At 36.8% G+C, this 19,541-nt stretch overlaps 4 protein-coding genes and 1 non-coding gene across 8 annotated transcripts; 4 read left to right on the forward strand and 1 right to left on the reverse strand.

The window, feature by feature from the left end:
• The first annotated feature begins 313 nt into the window (after window positions 1-313).
• LOC112463507 (probable cardiolipin synthase (CMP-forming)) lies at window positions 314-2,535 on the forward strand. Of its 2 annotated transcripts, none has more exons than XM_025029933.1 (5): window positions 314-652; window positions 794-1,138; window positions 1,686-1,943; window positions 2,035-2,319; window positions 2,444-2,535. In XM_025029933.1, the coding sequence occupies exons 2-4, from the start codon at window positions 806-808 to the stop codon at window positions 2,302-2,304; spliced, it is 861 nt and encodes a 286-aa protein (XP_024885701.1). In that variant the 5' UTR covers window positions 314-652; window positions 794-805; the 3' UTR covers window positions 2,305-2,319; window positions 2,444-2,535. The 2 variants fall into 2 exon arrangements, with proteins under 2 accessions (XP_024885701.1, XP_024885700.1); XM_025029932.1 differs by having other exon boundaries at window positions 315-603.
• Window positions 2,536-3,045: 510 nt separating this feature from the next.
• LOC112463506 (complex I intermediate-associated protein 30, mitochondrial) lies at window positions 3,046-4,559 on the forward strand. The gene is made up of 2 exons (XM_025029931.1): window positions 3,046-3,786; window positions 3,919-4,559. Exons 1-2 carry the CDS (start codon window positions 3,416-3,418, stop codon window positions 4,439-4,441), a joined length of 894 nt encoding a protein of 297 aa, XP_024885699.1. The 5' UTR covers window positions 3,046-3,415; the 3' UTR covers window positions 4,442-4,559.
• A 263-nt stretch (window positions 4,560-4,822) lies between these two features.
• On the forward strand, window positions 4,823-9,958 carry LOC112463508. Of its 3 annotated transcripts, XR_003041801.1 has the most exons (4): window positions 4,823-5,323; window positions 5,461-5,651; window positions 7,821-7,908; window positions 9,150-9,958. XR_003041801.1 is itself a non-coding variant. In XM_025029935.1 (3 exons), the coding sequence occupies exons 2-3, from the start codon at window positions 7,849-7,851 to the stop codon at window positions 9,318-9,320; spliced, it is 231 nt and encodes a 76-aa protein (XP_024885703.1). In that variant the 5' UTR covers window positions 5,407-5,651; window positions 7,821-7,848; the 3' UTR covers window positions 9,321-9,958. The 3 variants fall into 3 exon arrangements, 2 of the variants coding, with proteins under 2 accessions (XP_024885703.1, XP_024885702.1); XM_025029935.1 differs by lacking the exon at window positions 4,823-5,323 and having other exon boundaries at window positions 5,407-5,651; XM_025029934.1 differs by lacking the exons at window positions 4,823-5,323; window positions 5,461-5,651 and having other exon boundaries at window positions 7,363-7,908.
• On the reverse strand, window positions 5,226-5,298 carry Trnar-ucu. The gene has a single exon. It is a non-coding gene; the product is annotated as a tRNA-Arg (tRNA).
• A 28-nt stretch (window positions 9,959-9,986) lies between the features above and the next one.
• On the forward strand, window positions 9,987-19,290 carry LOC112463505 (homeobox protein rough). Its single transcript, XM_025029930.1, has 4 exons — window positions 9,987-10,411; window positions 10,946-11,204; window positions 14,017-14,251; window positions 17,494-19,290. The coding sequence occupies exons 1-4, from the start codon at window positions 10,211-10,213 to the stop codon at window positions 17,714-17,716; spliced, it is 918 nt and encodes a 305-aa protein (XP_024885698.1). The 5' UTR covers window positions 9,987-10,210; the 3' UTR covers window positions 17,717-19,290.
• Window positions 19,291-19,541: the final 251 nt, after the last annotated feature.

The following is a 19,541-nucleotide window of genomic DNA, read 5'->3' on the forward strand; positions in this document are numbered from 1 at the left end:
TCATCATCACAATCATTTCTAATAGAAAATTTCGCTATAATCATATAATTATATAATTATGTAATTTTGTAATTATATAATAAAAAATATCTTAATTTAAATACGCACAAATGCAAGAGCCAAAATCTCAAAAGATGAGAAATACATGACGCAGTTAGGTCACTTCCATAATCCAATAAATCATCTCAGCTATACTTTAATTATACTTATTCTAAATATAATTATCATTAAATTTGAATAAAATTTAATATTTTTGTTATAACGGCGTCTTATATTTTATTATATTTTCTCAATATGTACTTTGAAGCCTCATCTCTACTCAAGTGATTCGTGAATTCAATTCACTTGTGTTTTGTGTTATGATGAGTAGTTGGTCGTCTGCACTCTGTCTCTGTCTGCGAAATCTAACCTCCAAAATAAAGTCGTTCGTCGTGAGCAGAAAACACGCGCATATTCCGTGCGTGGAGTTAAATAATTCAGTTCGGGACGTTTCATGGAATATTTCAGAATTCATTGCAGAAAATATAACGTATAACGTTGCGCTTTATTGAAATTAAAATAAACAACTTGAAGGGAATATTTCCAGGTGCGACGGTGGGCCAGGTCAGTTTCTGCAGAACCAAGCCTAGAAATTGAAAATTTCGCTAAAATAGTACATAATCTTCTTAAAACTAAGTGACCAACAGTATTCCGTTATTTATCTTTGCAATAGGTAGAGAGCATGCTTTGTATTTATCAAGTTACGGTTGATGTTATTGAAAGTAATGTTTTTTTCATTCTGTTTTTTATGTAGGAGCAAATAATTATGAACTACTTTACTGTTCTACGCTTTGGACACTGTACAGCCTTGAACAAGGGTCTAATAGAGCATTGCTTAAGACGGTACATACCTATGTGCCAAGCCAGATTCTACGTCAAAGAAAGTGAAAATCGCTACAGGCAGCGTATCGGGGCGAACGAACGGACGCAGAAGAAAGCATTGCGAATACGTATAATGCAAAATTTTAAAAGTACAAGAAGAAAAGTGGAAGAGATCATTGAAAGGGAAAACATTTGGACGATACCCAATTTTATTTGCATAGGTCGTATAATAACATCACCGTTCTTAAGTTACTTGATCCTGACACAAGATTATCAGGTACGATATTTCGACAAAGATACGTTCAAATAAGTGGATAAGTAGGACTAAGGACTCTCAATGCTAAAATTAACAAGTAAGGTAAAAGATAGACTTTGAGAATGCAACAGAGTTAATGGTGCGTAACTATAAAACGGATAAGATACATGATTATAAAACAGACGCTTGATGATGGCTTAAAGCAGAGCTGAATCGTCTGATTTATATAATTGTATACTTTATTGGTAATTAACAATTGTTATAACGTTTACTTACGCATTGTTAACCACGTTACACTCTTAAAGTCTATCGTTTACTTGTTAACTTGTTAATGATACATTTATTAAACATATCTTTCGTTTTCATATAATGCTAATGCAATTTCTATTTTAAAAAGCAAAGAGCATGTTTTATTTATGTTTTGATAAAATAACATTTTAGATATTTCATTATTTATTAATAATATAGAAAATATATTAATTATAATTTCTCAATTGACTTTGTTGCAATTGTATGGCGTGTCACGTGTTACAGGTGTCTTAAAAAAAATATCTGTACCATGGCGTAGATAGCGCTATGGTTGCTTGCGTTTGCAGGACTGAGCGATTTGGCGGACGGATGGATTGCGCGCACCTGGACGTCGCAGGCCTCGAAACTCGGAAGCTTTCTGGATCCAGTCGCGGACAAGTTGCTCGTCGGGACGATGTTTCTCTCCCTGACCTGGGTCGGCTTGATACCAGTTCCGCTCACTTGTCTCGTTGTCACGCGCGACGTCGTTCTAGTAACTGCTGCATCTTACATTAGATATCGTTCCTTACCTCCACCGGTACGTATTGCGTGCCTACTTGTTAATTCCGTTACACACCATTTGCCCGAACGTGAGTCGGTGGATTAATCTCGACGTGACGTAATTTCAGAAAACCTTGGCAAGGTACTTCGATCCTACACACGCTACCGTACAATTGGCACCGACTTTAACGAGCAAGCTAAACACCGGAGTGCAACTGGCTCTGATTGCTGGAACGTTGGCATCGCCAGTTTATCATTTCGTAGACCATCCGATCTTGCAATGCCTGTATTATATAACTGCATTCACAACAGTTGCAGGAGGTGCCAGTTATCTATTATCGAAGGATACGTATAAATTGTTGAGGAAGAAGAAAACCCCGACGCGAACATCACCTTAGACCCAGACTGTATATTATGGCTGGATTCGGGGAGCGCGCTATTAGCGCTATTTGCTTGTTCTATCCTTGTTTTACACCTGATGAGCGATAAAGACAGAATGATGCAATAGCGCTAATAGCGCGCCCCTCGAATGCAGCCTATATGTATTATATTATCCCTCATTTATTTAGATTGTACGATGTATATTGCTTCTTTTTGTATGTACTATATATTATATCTACTATCTTGTACATAGATTAATAATCCTTTCTTAATTTCGAAACCTTTTGAAAAAGGTACTCGTCTACGGGACTTTATATGTATAAGGTTTTGTAAAGTACGATATTTAAGATGATATACAAGATATTTTTATTATAGAAAAATGACATTATAGAATTATATTATAGAAATTTTATACACTTTTGTATAAAATTCCCCAAGTATCTTTGAAAACTTTCCAAAATTCATACAAAATCTTCCCAGGTAATCTGTTCTCTTTATGTGTGGCAATTTAGTGTAAAAGAAATCTTAGCAAATTCGATCATTTGTTCTGATTATTGCTCCATATGAAGTTATTTAACAGTAATCTGATATAAACATCTTATGTTCATTTCTTAATGCAGATTAACTTTAATCTCGGTTTAATTTACTTTTTATCTTTTTCTAGTTCTTGAATTGGAATTTTTTCTGGATGACCCCTTGAGTTTTGAATTTCTGTACTTTACTGTAATGTATAGCTCCAATGGCCTTGGTTTTGCTGTTTTTTTTATCTCGGAGGAATATTTCCTCATTTTCTTAGCTTTTTCCTCGCATTATTTGGAAAACTTACATAGAGTTAAATTACTGCATTTTGGTGAATGAAAATATGATCTGCACTTTGTAGTGTAATATAAATATAGCACAGTGAGGCGTATGAGATCAATTCGGGACATTCGGGATTAATCCGTCGTTCCTGTTGATTTTTAAATGTATAGTTTTGTAGAATTCTAAATAGGAAGTTGTTCTACACTGCATAGACACTGTATATATTCAAAGGAGGATTTATAATGTAATGAAAAATTGCATCTGGAATGAATTTAAAAAGGAACGGAAGATAACCTAACTAATCCTTGTATACAATCTCAGACAAATATGAATAGGCGAATCTTTAGCAAGATATTAACAGACTTTGTGATCGGCAGAAGAAAATTGCACGCGACTTCAAGCCTATCGTGTCTATTTCAACAGGATCGAAGGTCTGGTTATGAATCAAAGTATGATAAACCACCACCGAAGCAAGATTTAAGCATTCTTGGTAGAATGAGCGAAGGATACCGACAGTTTAAGGAAGAGTTTGGTCTTTTGATGGAGGAGGTGAGGGAAAAGTTGAGAAACGATCCTATTTTCATATACAGACAAAACGAAGTTGATGTTGTCTGGCGATTTAAGGGCGATCCGAAGTCGTTGGATCAGTGGGTTGTCACATGTGACAGTGATTACAATGAAGGTTTTTCAACAGCCAAGTAAGGACATAAATTATATTCACATATCTATATAAAAAAAATATACATATATATAATACTACATATTTTTATGTTATATACATTTCTCAGCTGTTACATATCTATATTTTCTTACTGTTTCCTTCTTTCCAGATTGGAGATGTCTTCTACTGGGACTGGGGTATTTTCGGGCACATTAAACAACCGTGTACCCCAAGATGGAAAAGTAAAGTACGCTGGCTATTGTAATATTAACAGTGTACCTAAACGAAGGTCATTCAAGCGCGAAGTTTATCACGATTGGACAGAGTACACCCATATCGTCCTTCGCGTTAGAGGAGATGGCAGATGCTACGTGCTGAATATCAATACCAGAGGCATATTTGACTTGACTTGGAACGACGTGTATCATTACGTGTTCCACACCAGAGGCGGACCTTATTGGCAATACGTCAGGGTACCATTCTCCAAGTTCATATTTTCAAGTAAAGGCAGGCTGCAGGATGCGCAGATCCCGATCGAGCTGCATGAGATTTCGAATCTCGGCATATCGCTGGCGGACGACGTTTCCGGCCACTTCAGACTAGAAATCGATTATATTGGTTTGGAGTATGATGAATTCCATAGAGAAGAGTTTGCTTATGAATCTTACGATGTTTCAGATATCAAATTTTAGTATGTAAGATATTATAACTATTGTTACCATCTGTGCAGAGATGACATAGCTATAGCAGTAAAAAAAGAATATACATTGTACAATATGTGAATAATAAATTTCAACTTAATTTAATTTATTTAGCAAATCTAAAAGAGTTGAAGAACAAGCTTGCTTGCCATCGTATTTATTTAAGTGTGAGGAAAAGGGAAAAGTCATAGAATGTGGTATTAAAATATTAAACAATTTAAGTGGCTTTTCCTCCTGGATATCTGCCCTTAAAAATACAATCCTCTGTATATAGAGGTTTTTTAGGCTTTTTTAAATAGCTTTTTTATAATTTCATATGAAAAATATGAAAATTTTATATGAAATATGAAAAAATACATATGTATAGTTTAATATATAGATATGTGTATTTTTTTATATTTGCTTTAAATATGTATGTATTATCATGATTCTTTGAGAACGTTTTCAGTATTGTACGGCATATGAAATTATAAATAGATATCTATGCCGAATTCTAGCGCGAGTTACAGAGCCTCCAAATTAGATTTCAAATTGCATGAATATGTACGTGTATGTATGCGCGCGCGCGTGTGTTTGTCCAATACTATGTCTACTACAAGTCTAAATTTTATATTGAGTAATGTAATAATAAGTAAAAATTAATAGAAAACATTCTGATTTGCCAGGTTCTTCATAATTGTTTTTTTTTTTACTATTTATATAAAAAATATGAACTGTACAGCTGTACAAAACGAGAAAAGAAGAATGAAAAAAAAAAAAGAAGAAAAAGGAGTACCATCCCTTGTGGGGATCGAACCCACGACCTTTGGATTAGAAGTCCAACGCGCTATCCTCTGCGCCAAAGGGACTTGGTAGTCTTTCTTGAAATAAAAAGTAATATAGCACCATTAATTTATCGCGATAAAAAAAATTATTAACTTTTGCATATTATTTTGATATTTTATTTTTAGAATCTTTTAAAGTTCGGTGAAAATTGTTTTAAAGGGTAAATGATGTATTTGCTTTATCAGATCGAGGAGTTCAGGAATCACAGAGAGAATAAAAGATTGACAAAGATTATTTTGAGAAATATTTATGGTCATATATTGGTCGATAATTCTAAATATGGAAACAATTGTGCGATATAATGAAAAAAAAGTTACCATGCATGGACTACCCTAACAATTAGGTCTCGTTGTCCCAAGTTTCTAAGCAATAATAGGTAAAAGCTTCTTCATAATTTTATTAGATACATAAGCCGATCTGTTGTAACAATCTCGCAATTTTAGAGATATTTATAATAATTGAAAAAAAAAAACAAATTTTATTTATTTCATGCACGCTATCACTTATATTATTTTACAAATCAAGAATCCGTTTTTTTTTCCCATAAAAAATGCGAGGTCACTAAGTTTTTCAAATAAAAAAATTTTTTTCATAATAAAATGCCATGGTTACAGACGTTACAGTATATGTATAATGACTGACTGTTCATAACAAACCGTAACAATAGTAAGAAAACGGTAGCACAAAAACTTGTATTATAATAAATCTCTTTTTTTAAATCTAAAGAGAATCTAAAGAGAACTTTTCCTAAAGTCATTCAAAAGGGCAATGTAAATACTCTTCTTGTTTGTGATAACTTTTTACTGTTGCTAGTTTAAAAGCAAATGCTGACGTTATAAAGAATAATGAGTTTGCCGAAATTGTGTTTTATAAGCGACGCTTTGGACGTTCGAATTTCTAAATTATTCCATGCGAAGAAAAAGTGTGTGTATATGTGAGCCAAAGACTAAATAGAAAAGTAAATGATAAGGTAAAAAGAATATAATAATGACAATACAAAACTAATAATATCTAATAATAATATTAATAATAAATTTGTACTTCGAGATCTCAGGATTGCAGACTGTATCAGTTTTATTCAAATTCTTCGAAAATTAAAAGCTCACATGAATATCATGTCGGAAAAATACTTTTAGATCTTTTATTTCAGCTTCGGTTGATTTTATTCGAAAATATATTCGAAATAAGAATTCTAGAGAATTACTTTTTTATTCAGCAATAGCTTAGAAATTTTACTACGTGCTTTCATTTAAATATGAATAAATAAGTACAGTATAATATCAAATAAATTGCAAAATTGGTTGTCGCGTTCAATCTTCAATTAAACGTGAACAACGTCTAAAAATCTCCGAGGATACATCTTTCGGAGAGATTATTTCGTACAGACTTTGCCGTACAAATTAATATATTCGATATATTTTAAATAAACATCTTAATATAGTTTAAAATATATTGTAATTATGCATTACACACATACATTTTATTTAAAAGTGAAAAATTTGTAATTTTATCGCAATTTTTTACTCGCGGCTCCGATTTATTCATTCAGCGCGACGACCGAGCCAAAATACTTTGAATAGCTCATTGTTTTCCTGCCAATTGGAAAAAGTAACAACAACACAACATATAACAATAATTATAACAATAATAATAACAATAACAATAATAATAATAATAACAACAATTTGTTTTCCAGAGAACACGTCGATAAACGGCGCGCATCTGCAATGTCCCGCGACGCCGCTCGTCGTCGGCGTCGCGTATTGACCGTGGGGATAACGATAATTGTATTGTCGCGTCGCGTCGACGACGACTACACGACGACGAGCGAAATCAGCGTGAGCGTAATAATCGTAATGCCGACAATAGGCGACGCACAAAGGGAATTAGACACCCATATACACGCGAGAAGCGTTAGAGCGGGCACCCACCGCGGCGCGGGCGCGTTGCCCGTCGCGCATGCCACCCCCGTGTCTCCGGCCTCTCGCCGGGTTGGCTCCTCTCTAATTACATCGATCTCCGACCGCCACCCGATTGGTCCCAGCATCCAGAATCCGCCTCCACCGCTCCGCAACCGCCGCCGCCGCCGCCGTGCAGGTAAATCTCATGCGAACGTGAAACAATCAGATCATCCGGGAAACCGAAAGGGGTGGTATGGGGCAGAGGGACCGAAGGGGTGGTGGCGGATGGTCCATGATGCTGGGATGCCGTGGAGAGTGTTGCCCAAGTTTTTTAGCCGCCGAGCGTCGGCGAGCGTTTAATAGCCCGGGGGGGGCTTTGCAGGAGCTCGCGTTGTCGCTCGTTGTTGCTATCGCTGTTTCCGTTCTGTCGCCGCGTTATCTCGCTTGATCTTTTGAGGAATGGAATGGCGATGCGGATGTGTACGAAACGTGATGCACGAATTAAAGATAATTGAGAGATAATATATCGAAAATGAATATTGGAAATATTGCGCAAAATGAAATTGAAATGAAATAATAATGACGCGTTACGTTACGAAATATCTCGAAAATTTTAATTGGCAACGTTTTGTATATTTTTACAGACTGAATTTCCTACGGATTCTGAATTCAATGATGAACTACAGCGAACAAATTAAAAATAGAAATTTTCAAGGCATATTCGAATCGGAGGTAACAGTTTTATTATTTGACTCTCTGAGCCTTATTTCGAAGAAAAGCCCTTTTTTAAATTTTTATAACTTAAAAATGATTAATGATCTACGTTTTCGAAAAGTTGAGTCCAAATTCATTGAAATATTTATCAGAAAAAGCAACGACAAAGCAAAAAGTAAAATTTTACACATTAACTAAATTATTTATCGTAAAAAATTAAGTAATGCTGTTAAAGTGTTCCTACATCCTATCCTATATATATACACATATATCTAAGATAACGTCACAAACTTTATATTTTATAACGAGTTTAAACTTTTCGCAATTGGATTTACTCCTCGCTGCTTGAATAATGTAACATCAGTAACATCTGTATTAGAAACGGCCGGTAGAGAATTAATACTTCGGTCAAAGATTGGAATCGAAGGGGAAACATTTGAATGCCAACAAGTAATAATAATCGGGATTCATCGGCAACGCGTCGTTTCATTGCAAGAAAATTGAGAATAGAATGAACTCACAGCAATCTCGCTGTTCACGCTAAACCGCGCGCGCCGGTTCTTTTTTTCATTCCTATTCGCGAAAACCCCCTTTCATTTCTTCGCGAAACAACGCCTGATTGGTCTCGCGATTATTAAAATAACTCATATTTTCCTCCTTCAGTGTTTATTCAAAAATTTATCCTCTTCTTTTTATTGCATTGCGAATCCGCATGCACACGGTTTAGTGCATGTGACATTTATAAAACTACATGTATTTTATCTTAAAAAATCAGCGGGATATATCTCAAGTCGCGAAGTTACAAAGATATTTATTATTTATCGAAGCATAAAAGAGACCGAATATTACGATTTGCCGGAGATTAAATTTCAGATTTAAAAAAATTGTATTTCTGTATAAATATACGCAAATAATTAATAATTAATGGATTATATAATTTTATACAATTGGAGAAATGTGTATGATATTGAACAATCCACTAATTGTAAGATGAGCTCTATCAATTCCAAGCGGTAAGATTATTTCGTATTTATATAGAGCCTCTAAAATTTAATAGTTTATATTCGTTGAAATAATTGTCGACCTGTTCTAAAAAGTAGGTAATTAAAATATATATTGAATATGTGTATACGTACGTTGGCGACAAATATAACACCCCTTGATATTTTTATTAAGAAGCTATAAATTTTTTAGAATTTTTTAAAGAATTTATAGATAATTTATTATTATAGATCGTAATTCGTAATTTTCGTTTTCAGCAAGAATCTTCGTCCTTGGACGATGTCACAAACACTTCGCGACATTCGAAGAAGGCCGAGACCGGAACGATCAATTCCGTGGATATCCTAAGGGGTATCGCGTGTTTATCCGTTCACAGGAAGCAAAACTTTCGGCCGCACAAATGCGGCCGCACGTGCGATTTCGCATAGGGGCGGTGCAGCGCCGCACGGGTGAGGGAGGGTGGCCGAGGGTGGAGTGATATCTCCGGATGGAAGGGAGATATTCCCCCCCGTACCGCGGTCCCGCGCTTCCAGTCGGCACGAGGTGAGAGAATGGAGGACAGCCAGGTGATTCAGACGCGCGTGCCACCCCGCAGAAACTGACGACGTCCTCCAGCTCGCGGAATCCGCCGCACTTATTCTGATCCTCGGTCCCGCGGGGCGCCGCACACAGTGCGAATTTTTCGAGAATCCCGCGGGATAACTTCAGTCATGATCGGACAATTGCATTCTTGTGAAGTTAATTATACCGGAAGTTGATTCGGGACACAGCGACGTCGAGTGAAAATGAATTTCGATAATAATGAAAAGGAGCAATAAGGAATCAGGAAATGGAAGAAAAGTGAATTACATATGAGAGATAATCGGGTTTATAAAACTTTCAAAAGGACTGGAAAATTTGGTTTGTGAAACCGTGAAACTCCGCGTTCTAGAAATTTAAAGTTCTGGTTCCCATGAACGTCTTGGAAGCATCAAGTCCTCGGAATATCGGTCAAACGTTTTCTAAGACCGATGTGAATCCGTTGACATTTGGACGGAAGAGATCCTGAATCTTTTTTGGAAAAAAATACTCCATGTTCAAGAGAGAACTCAAGATCCATTTATTCATCCCAGAAGCGAATACTTTGACAAACACAAAACTTCCGAGGTTTATTCTTCAATAAGAAGAAGAAATCTTTCAAACGTCTTCCTTATTCGGAAGAATTCCGCCTTTAAGGAGAGAGAATCTTTCTAGATTATCCTGCTTTACCTGGAAGAAATATTCGTAAATCCTTCGAGACGCCGTGCCGTATGAATCATCGAATCTACAGTTCGTAAAAATGTCCGCGAAGAAGACGAGAAGGCCGTCGTCGCCGCGACGTTTCTTCGCGCGGCTTTACGGCCATTTGGAGGCGACGAAGAAAACGGAGGATGACGAGGACGAGGATCACGCGAGAGAGAGTTCGGATTCCTCGCCGGAGATCACGGAGAGAGCATCACACGCGCTTTCCGATTCACCTGAATCACACAAAATGTTGCCTGTGAGTAGATCCCTCTCTCTACTAACATATTCAATGTTAAATATTAAAGAATGAAAGAAGTATTAGACCAATACTTTGAGTTAAATAATATTTTGTCATTTTTAATCATCATGTATATCGAAATTTATTATTTTAACACAAAACAGTATTATTTTAACTCCATTGGTTTAGTTAAATTAACGTATCGAATAGGAGCAGTGGCGACCTATATAGAAATGGTTAAAAGTGACTTAAATTGAATACTATAATTTAACACTATTTTAACAGTGTAACTAGACAACTGTAAAATAAGATTGCGACATTAATTGAACGCATGTGTTTTAAGAAATTGCGCGAAAATAAATCTGTATTTAATCCCTGTATTTAATCCTTCTTTCCTCTTAAATTTTTACGATTTATTTTTCTCGAACCATTAAAAAAATTTCTTGGAGTTTGTGAGAGATCGACCCTTTAAAGTTAAGAAAGTCTTAAGTCCGATCGATGTGTATCGAAATATATCTGGATTAAAAACTGTCACCGTTCCATCTTTGCAAGGTGTCACACGCCAAGGACCTCGAAAAAGTGCCAAGCGACGTCGCGAATAGTAAAATATTCGAGAGCAAGGAAACGAAGAAGGACTCGGTGCTCACGGGGGTGAGGCTGCCTTTCCTGCACGGATTTCTTCCGCGGGGACCCGGTCAGACTTTTCATCTAACGCAGCTCGCGCATCCGCCCACGCTGCCGCCGCATCTTCACGTTCTGCCGAATCATCAGTCTATCGCCGAGCACCACTTTCAAGGATTCTCAGCCTTCCGTAAGATTCTCAGCTCCCGTCGATTTCGCGTTGTAAATTTCAGTTTTTCGCAATTAATACACGGCACACACGTGTCTATCATTGTCCTGGAAGAATCATAATCAGTGAACATAAATCTTTTATTAAATTTTATTAAGTCAATTTTAATCAGGCAATAAATCTAAGTTCACCAAGACGCGACGTAATTAAATTAGCTTTGATAAATGTTGCTTTATTTTTACTAACAATAAGTAATTTCTTTGGCTTAATAATTCGCGTTATTATTCCGAATTTTTTGAAAATGTCAGGATTGTTTATGGCTCTTCGGATTTTAAATACTTGAAAATAAACTGGCCTCACCGAGGTTCTTTACGTTAAAATCTATAGTAGTAAAACGAGCAGTTGGATGAATCGTTAGACATTTTGTGAATATATCAAGATCTTAGCGGTGGTCAGTTGGACGTTCAAAACATTTTTTATTCAAAATTATAGTATACTATTCATATATAACATTAGTATATAGTAAATTATATTCATACTAAAATCTCGAATTTTAGAGGATGGATTTCATATTCTACGTGGCATCATCGCAATGTATTTTTGATCAAGAAACAAGCATTCTGTTCCATCCGTGCATCCATCATGCATGGAGATATGTACATGGAAATATAGTTGACTGCATAACGCGTCTCTAAAAATTCGATTCTCTCTCTTTCTCTCTCTTTTTCTTCCTCTCTTATATTTTCTAGCCCCCTCCTCCTCTTGCCGTAAGCTGAGAATCGAAAGACGTCTTTGCGTTCGAGTATTCGCGAATCAGTAAGCAGATTTTGTGATGCCGGCATTACGTGACGCCGAGCGGACACGACCACCGTCCAGACGGGGAGGATATCGAGGCACTCTTCTGTCGTCTCCTCTGCGCGACAATGGCGCACAGTCCCACACGGGAATTATTTCGAGGAAATCAATTCAGATGCCTTTTGAAATCTATAGTAAAGCTTCCAACATTTTTTTTTCAATGGCTCGGTTTTTTCTCTCGAAAAATATCTTGTTCGTTTGTATCTATTTTTCAGATTTTTAGGCACATCAGGCGTTAAAAAGAGTACATTATTTTATTATCTTAAGAAAAATTATCTTACGCGGAAAGTCGACGGATTTTTGATGAAGTATTAGAAAATAGAATTCTATATGAAAATTGTAGCTTCTTCAAGTACAAAAAATAATTATTTGTTTCCAAAATACTCGACATTCCGTTGAGCTATCATAGTAATCACCTAGGAACGTTCGGCGAGTAATTGTTTTCAAACGGATATAAGTTTCGTTTTTTAGAAAGCTACTACGAAATTAAAAAATTTAAAGGAAACTTTCCGAACGATCTCATTTTTCCTCGCAATCTCGATCGCGCGATTGCCCGCGTGTCGAAAGTTTTCTAAATCTTCCAATTGTCTTGGAAACTATTCGAGCTATACAACGTTATAGAACGGTATATATCAGCTGTGAAACAGGAGCGTTCCGACCGAACACCCCTCGCAGTTAAACGATGGATTTAAAAAAATGGGACAAGTGCGGTGTGAAAAGCGACAGCGGATTTTGACTGGATATCACTTCCAACAGTTTTTACAAACGGGCTTTTCGAGGATATCCCGCTGAGGATATCGCGACAGCCGTTGGCGAAGAGGGGAGGGGGACGAATTAACGAATTTCACTCTTCATCTGGAAAGTTTGACAAAAACATTGCGAGGACAAACCGCGCGCGGTTTTATCCCGCTTCGACACTTCGTCGCGATATTGTGATGAGATTACGAGAATCGCAGTTGGCCGCTCCTCAATGCGGGAAATACGCGCCGCGGTATTCCCTGAAAAACCTGGCTCTCTCTTTCTCTCTCTCTCCTCCTCTCCCGGCCCGCCTAAGCCTCACAAGCCACCCCGCGACTCGACTCGCCGGAAAATACACGCGCCGGGTGTTTGTAAGTCGCGCATTGCCGACTCGAGGCTTAAATTGTATCGCGAGGAATCTATACCTGCCAGGCGATGCCTGGTGACGTATATCACGCTTTGATCCCCGCGATCCCAATTTATTCCGTTTGAACGTCGAGAGAGATGCTTAACAGGTGCCGCGGTATCATCGACGTGATACAGAAATGAACATATGCTGTGCAAGAAATAATTTTTCTATCTCCGTTTGTTGCTATCTCGGTGAAAAAAATGTCTCAGAATTTTTTATATTATTAATCAGAATTTGTATGAAAATTTCAAGACCCAGAATTTTAAGATTTTCTCAGATTTTTAAATATATAAATTAGAATATTTTTCTCTCAGAAAAACTCGGACAAAATAATAATGAAATATTTCAGATTTTTCTTGAAAGCCCTATCGCGCGGATCTATCGAATTGCTCTAAGCGGTTATGAGGTTCAAGGCGCAATTAGTATCCCGTGTCCGCTTTACGCCAGATTGGACGAAGCCTCGGGAAGCCTCAATTTCCGATATCGCTCTGTTTCTTCCTCCGTGTTCCCCTCTTCGGTACATCCTAATTATTCCATCACGAAGATGAAATTACACCACGGTCAGATTTATTTCACGAATCCCTACCAAGTGTGCTGAAAAAAAAACGAGGATTATAATCAAATTGAAGTATTAAGAAAGCAAATTACGACGCACGCGTGTCCAATTTTTAAATTGTTGAAAAGTGCGTAATCAGTAAAATAGTTTATCGCAGATGGAATTAAAATAATCGCATGGACATCGCGTGATCATCATACGCGAGTGAATTTTCTGATAGATGTGTCCAAAAGGAACTTCTTGCCCTTACAGAATTGTATTTCTTTCTTTCGCAGTGGCGCGCAGAAGAAGGAAAGAAGGCCGACCGCGAAGACAAAGGACGACGTTCAGCGGCGAACAGACACTGAGGTTGGAAGTCGAGTATCGGCGGGGAGAATACATCTCGAGGGGACGCAGATTCGAGCTCGCAACTTCCTTGAGACTTACCGAGACGCAAATCAAAATCTGGTTCCAGAACAGGCGCGCCAAGGACAAAAGAATCGAAAAGGCGCAGCTAGACCAGCAGTACCGGTACTCATTCAACTCACTCCTGTTATTATACATTTTGTCCATTTTCTTATCTCAAATATAATGTCGTTTCTTTCTGGATTTTCTTACGAATACCATTAATGGAATTCGTTCTTCTAAATTCTTAACCGTTTCAAAAAATGTGATCTTTCTTACGTTTTTAATCAGGTCGTGATATTTTTAGTTCATTAAATATCTAAATTTTTCAATTCCTGAACCAGTATAATATGTATTACATTTCGCACGAATTCTATATATGCATTTCTTTTCGCGTATTACTTCCTTCAGGCAGCTGTAGCACCACTATTGCAGCGCGTTATTTCTTATTTCTTCGCAATATTCTATAAACGCAAAGACTTCCAAGACTTTATAAGCTTTAAGGAGATGCGAAAGGCAAATCGATTTTCCGATTCTCCAAAAGGACATTCTCTCGTAAGTTAGGATAATTTTATTTGCCGCTTATTATTTCTCAAAACCACTTGAGCCACGCTGTCTAATTTCTCTCCGTTGAAACTAACGTGGGAAAAATGAGAGGACCATATGGAACATATGGCAATTTTCGCATACGTCCTACATCCTTGCATCCCACGCACGATGCGTCCAGTCGATTTGTTATCTTGTCAGCGTGATGTATCGTGCTTTCAATGCGACTATTAACGCACGGCCATTAGTTTCATCAGCTGTTCTTAGAATTTTTGTAATTTCCAACTTCAGTAACGGAAACGCAACGCAAAATTATAATGCTCAGATAATTTCCCCGAATATAATCTTATTTTAGAGATTTCAGTGAAGGTTAAAATTCTCTCTCTCTTAAGATAAAATTCTCAAAATTAACGAAATCATAAATTTAGTTATGAGAAAGAAAAGTGTAGTTAAACGATTATGTCAGCAAAGCTGTTGAACATGTACATGTACAATTACATTTAACAATTTATTATTTCATACAGGAAACCTCCGAGAACTGATTCAGCGCAACCGAAAAGGGGACGACGTCCTATGAGAAAAGTAAAATGTTAAATAAGACTTTTCACACGAGGCCTTATTTTCGAGAGACGTAATTGGAAAATTAATAATATGCACGCTTTCTAGATGAAAACCTTCTATTATTAAATTTCTACCTCGCGGCTATTAATACATAAATAAAGAGCGATGTTCCGTTCAATAAAACAGTTTGAAATAATTTAAGCTACTAAACGAATCCAATTTAAACGAATTGCAAATTGTGACAGAATTCGTAATTTTGCGCGCGAGTATAAATACAAAAGCATTTGAAGAGTGAGAATATATTTATAAATACATTTCAGAGAATACTTATATAAATATACAACGAATATATGAAATTATAAATAAAGTTCTATTCTAAATTCTAACGTGAATTATAGATCATCTAAAACGGATTTAAAGAAATTATGCTTAAAATATTAAGATTGCTTTCATCTTCTCGATAAAATATTATATTTTTTCATAAATTCTGAACGTATAAATATTTTGATAGCTACTGACAAAACCAACTGATTAATATATGAGATAAAGCCCCTAGAAGTTCAATTATTAATTTCTCAGTTTCCAAATTAATTACTTTTGATAATAAAATGTATAAAAAGATTTTACTTTCGACTTACTCTTTTCCATAACAAATCATTAAAATATAAAATTATTCTCAAGTCATCCTGGGCTCTTTGAAACATAAATTCTCCAATTTTCGAAATGCTGCCAACAACGGGACTCGAATAACTCCTCTAAATATCCTAAATCGCGAGAACCGTCGACCATCTCACCTGAAATCAAACTCCGGATCCCGTCGCGAACAATTATTCCGGAGAACACGGCCGGCACGGTCCGGAGGAGAGACGTTGCCCGATGAAAACGGCACCCTCCGTAATGCGGGGCGAGACGAGGCGAGGCGAGGGCGAGGCGAGGTGCCGAGAGAACGCCCCGGCGCCGCACAAAGACCGAAATTTGTATGAGCTCCTCCTTCCGCCGCAGATCACAATAGCGCGGAGACGTAATCCCACTTAAGGCTATTTAGCGGTGTATCACATCGGTGTATCAACTCCGGTCGAACCGCAGTCGAGCGTCGCACGACGCGCCGGGGCCGGGGTCCGCCGAATCTCCTCGCCCACCCCTTCCTTCGTTCCACCCTTGCCACTCGCCGGGAGTGGCCCCGGATGTTATTCAGTCGATATGCACCTGACGCTCGATAAACCGGATAAACGACCGGATAAATGCATCCCCCGTGTGCTAACCGCGGGATTTTCTCATCCACTTGTCGCAACCCTCGCGCATTCACAGGACGCACCGTCCTGATCAGTCCCCGATCAGTCCTGATCTCCGCAATCTCAATTTGCTCCGAAAAACGTTGAGAGGCACATTTACGCGACATTTCCAAGGGAGTTCTGAGAAGCGAGTGGATAGAATTTTATTTCCAACGGCTTTTAAGTATAGGACCCCTTTGTATCTAATAATCAATTTTTCTAAACCCCAAGTCGTTGAAACATTTGAAGTTAATGTTGAACATTGGAACGTGGCATTGAATTATCATATAAGAAACTTCTCGCTTTAGATTAACGCTATATAAATATCAATTAGAGAATTGTTACCCAGCATCATCTTTTGTGGCTGAAGACTTATCTTCATATTGGATCCTCTTTCCCTTTTTTAGTCACTGTTTCCTCATTGCTGGAAGATTGGCTACTTGCTAATTCTAGCGAAATTTTTCTTATCTTGTGTTTCTATTTTGAGTATATAGTGCCTGCGTATATAACTCGGTCCACTTTTTTAACATAAAATATTACATTTCGATTTAAAAAATAGAGGGGGACAGACTGTCGAATTGCGTTTTGTCAAGTCTGTTAGATCGCATTATAAAAAGCTCGATTACGTTCTAAATGACTGAGATCTCAACGGCGGAACATCTCATAACAGTCTTCATTTAATAACCAACCAGGTATTTAGAGCGTGAACGAGCGGAGAGGGCTGCCGACACGCGATTCACAGTTTAAGTAACGATTCCGCTCTTCCCTAATGTCTCGCCGAATAAAAGCGGTTACTTCAGGCAAATGGAAGCACCGATCACGTTGATTGCTCCTTTTTTTTACAATCTATTTCTTTTACAGACGCAAGCAATGTTCGCACGTCTAGAAAGCATCGAATGTCCGACGTTTATGATCCCCTCCCCCCCACTCGCCATAAAAATTGTTGGAAAACAGTTTAACTTTGTTGTTAAATCTTTTTGTGGTTTACAGAAACTTTGCGGTGTCGAACGGCCTGGTGAACCTGCCGCTTTACAACGCGACTGGATTCTGCGGCCTCTGTCTGTACAAAGATACCTACGGCTCGGTGACCAACCACTCCTGCATCTCCGGCAATCCCGTTGTCGTCGATTCGTCTTCGAAGAATCAACCGCGTTACAGCAGCAGTGGCAGCGAGACGTCCGATAATCCGCCGAACCTCGTGTCCACGACTTAATTAAATCCAACGCGCAATCACCACGTTCATTTAAGACACACAGACAGTCTGACAATAAGTTTATTTCTTTCTTTTTTTCTATGTTATGCGATATAGAGGCAGTTCCAACAATCAGTTTTCGGCGTGCACGAAATGATGAGGCATTATAAATATCTTTCCTGGCAGTATAGTGATAACTATAAAAGAAACGATATCTGTTGATATTAAAACACATTTTCTTGTATTATTTTTTGTTTTAATTTCGTGACTTTTCAGTACTTTTTAGGCAATGTGTATAGTCGTGATTCATCAATTTAGTTTTGCACAAGTTTTTTTCAACCTTCATTCATTAGGCCTGTTCGTTTTAGCTTCGTTCGTTATCAGTAGCCAGAATAACACTTTTAATATTTCCGTTATATCGCTACTGCAAGAATCTCATTATTTAAAGATACCCAGATATCTGTAAATGATGAGAGATCTTAAATGAAATATTTAATATCTTATACAGATCAATAATCATAAAATTAGTAAACATTTTGAATAAAGTAAAAATAATTATCTTCGAAACTACATTTTCGTTAAAAAGGCAGAACTTAAATTTGTACATTGTACTATTTAAAAGATTATTTCAGTATCGAAACAATATTAAGATGGCGATATCGCAAAAGAATACGGCAATGCCTCATACAAATCTTACCAGCACTCGCTAAAATTGGAAAGTGTCACAGCTCGAACAAAAAAATGCACGTTGGTTTAGTATGGATCAACCTATAATGAAACGCATTTCCACTGCGTTATTGCTAATAAGTAACACGGAAAAATTTTCGAAAGTTTTGAGAAAATCTTATCTTAGATACCTTTTTTACTTCGGATGTTAATTAACTTCCGCACATAAAAAAACAAGAGTAAAACGGATTTCCGATCAAGATTTGCTTCGCTTGGAATCATACCTTTCAGGTCTAAAATTTTTAATTAACAAAACTGAATCATTGAAGTAGTAAAATTATTAGTTTATCAACTTACCTTCTATTTTTCTTGTTTTCTTTTATTTAGCACGCTGAGAGTAAAATCGATTTGAAAACGATAAGAACAAAGAAAAATGTTAACAACAATTATCATCGAAAAGTCAATCCGATCACAATTAATCGTAATGGTAACGTAACATATAGAGTTGCAATTAATTATATAAATATAATAAGATTTGAACATGTTTTATCTGTAATTAGTAATTAATGCTTAATCGATAACGAGAATACACGAAATTGCAAAAAGATATATATATGTATAGTTTTATTATTTATTTATGTTTCGCAAACAGTTCATATAATTAGTGCAATGCGTTATAAATAAATTCAAGTAACTTTTAACAGTCGATGCATAAGTACAATTTGCAATTGCATGTATTTCACGAGTTTAGGGGAGAATGAAAAGACAGCTCTGTAGACTAAAAAAAACAAAAGTTTATTATATACGTAAAAATAGCGTTACAATCTAAAATACATACAATATTCCTATTATGTCCTAAACAAATCCCAGGTGTTTTAATTTAGGATCTCTACGGGTTCGTTTCAGAAACTTTCAATTCCTAAAATCTTATAACTGTAAATGCAAGAATTTTTGCCTCGAAAGATTCCAAGATTCCATCCGATCCAAGAGAGAATTTCGAGTTTTTAATCCTCTATTAGATTCTTAAGCTTTCTGAAACCTTTCGATTTCTCTTTCATAGAAATTTTCGAATTCCTGTATTGCTAAAGGCCTCGATACCAAAAAAAAAAATTTTCGTATTTCAGTTATCATGCACAAGCTTAAGGGAGTAGTCTCTACCTTGAAACGTTTTAAACTAAAC

Source organism: Temnothorax curvispinosus, unplaced genomic scaffold (genome assembly GCF_003070985.1).
Source record: "Temnothorax curvispinosus isolate PA1 unplaced genomic scaffold, ASM307098v1 QBEX01013383.1, whole genome shotgun sequence".
Classification (NCBI taxonomy): Eukaryota; Metazoa; Arthropoda; class Insecta; order Hymenoptera; family Formicidae; genus Temnothorax; species Temnothorax curvispinosus.

What these genes read in the sequence shown, in the direction of transcription:
- LOC112463507 (XM_025029933.1), top strand. Translation starts at nt 806, where the DNA reads ATGAACTACTTTACTGTTCTACGCTTTGGACACTGTACAGCCTTGAAC. An exon ending in TCCTGACACAAGATTATCAG is followed by an intron (nt 1,139 to 1,685) that starts GTACGATATTTC and finishes ACCATGGCGTAG; the next exon opens with ATAGCGCTATGGTTGCTTGC. An exon ending in ATCGTTCCTTACCTCCACCG is followed by an intron (nt 1,944 to 2,034) that starts GTACGTATTGCG and finishes ACGTAATTTCAG; the next exon opens with AAAACCTTGGCAAGGTACTT.
- LOC112463506 (XM_025029931.1), top strand. Translation starts at nt 3,416, where the DNA reads ATGAATAGGCGAATCTTTAGCAAGATATTAACAGACTTTGTGATCGGC. An exon ending in GAAGGTTTTTCAACAGCCAA is followed by an intron (nt 3,787 to 3,918) that starts GTAAGGACATAA and finishes CCTTCTTTCCAG; the next exon opens with ATTGGAGATGTCTTCTACTG.
- LOC112463508 (XM_025029934.1), top strand. Translation starts at nt 7,756, where the DNA reads ATGACGCGTTACGTTACGAAATATCTCGAAAATTTTAATTGGCAACGT. An exon ending in AAGGCATATTCGAATCGGAG is followed by an intron (nt 7,909 to 9,149) that starts GTAACAGTTTTA and finishes TTTCGTTTTCAG; the next exon opens with CAAGAATCTTCGTCCTTGGA.
- LOC112463505 (XM_025029930.1), top strand. Translation starts at nt 10,211, where the DNA reads ATGTCCGCGAAGAAGACGAGAAGGCCGTCGTCGCCGCGACGTTTCTTC. An exon ending in AATCACACAAAATGTTGCCT is followed by an intron (nt 10,412 to 10,945) that starts GTGAGTAGATCC and finishes CATCTTTGCAAG; the next exon opens with GTGTCACACGCCAAGGACCT. An exon ending in CAGCTAGACCAGCAGTACCG is followed by an intron (nt 14,252 to 17,493) that starts GTACTCATTCAA and finishes TGTGGTTTACAG; the next exon opens with AAACTTTGCGGTGTCGAACG.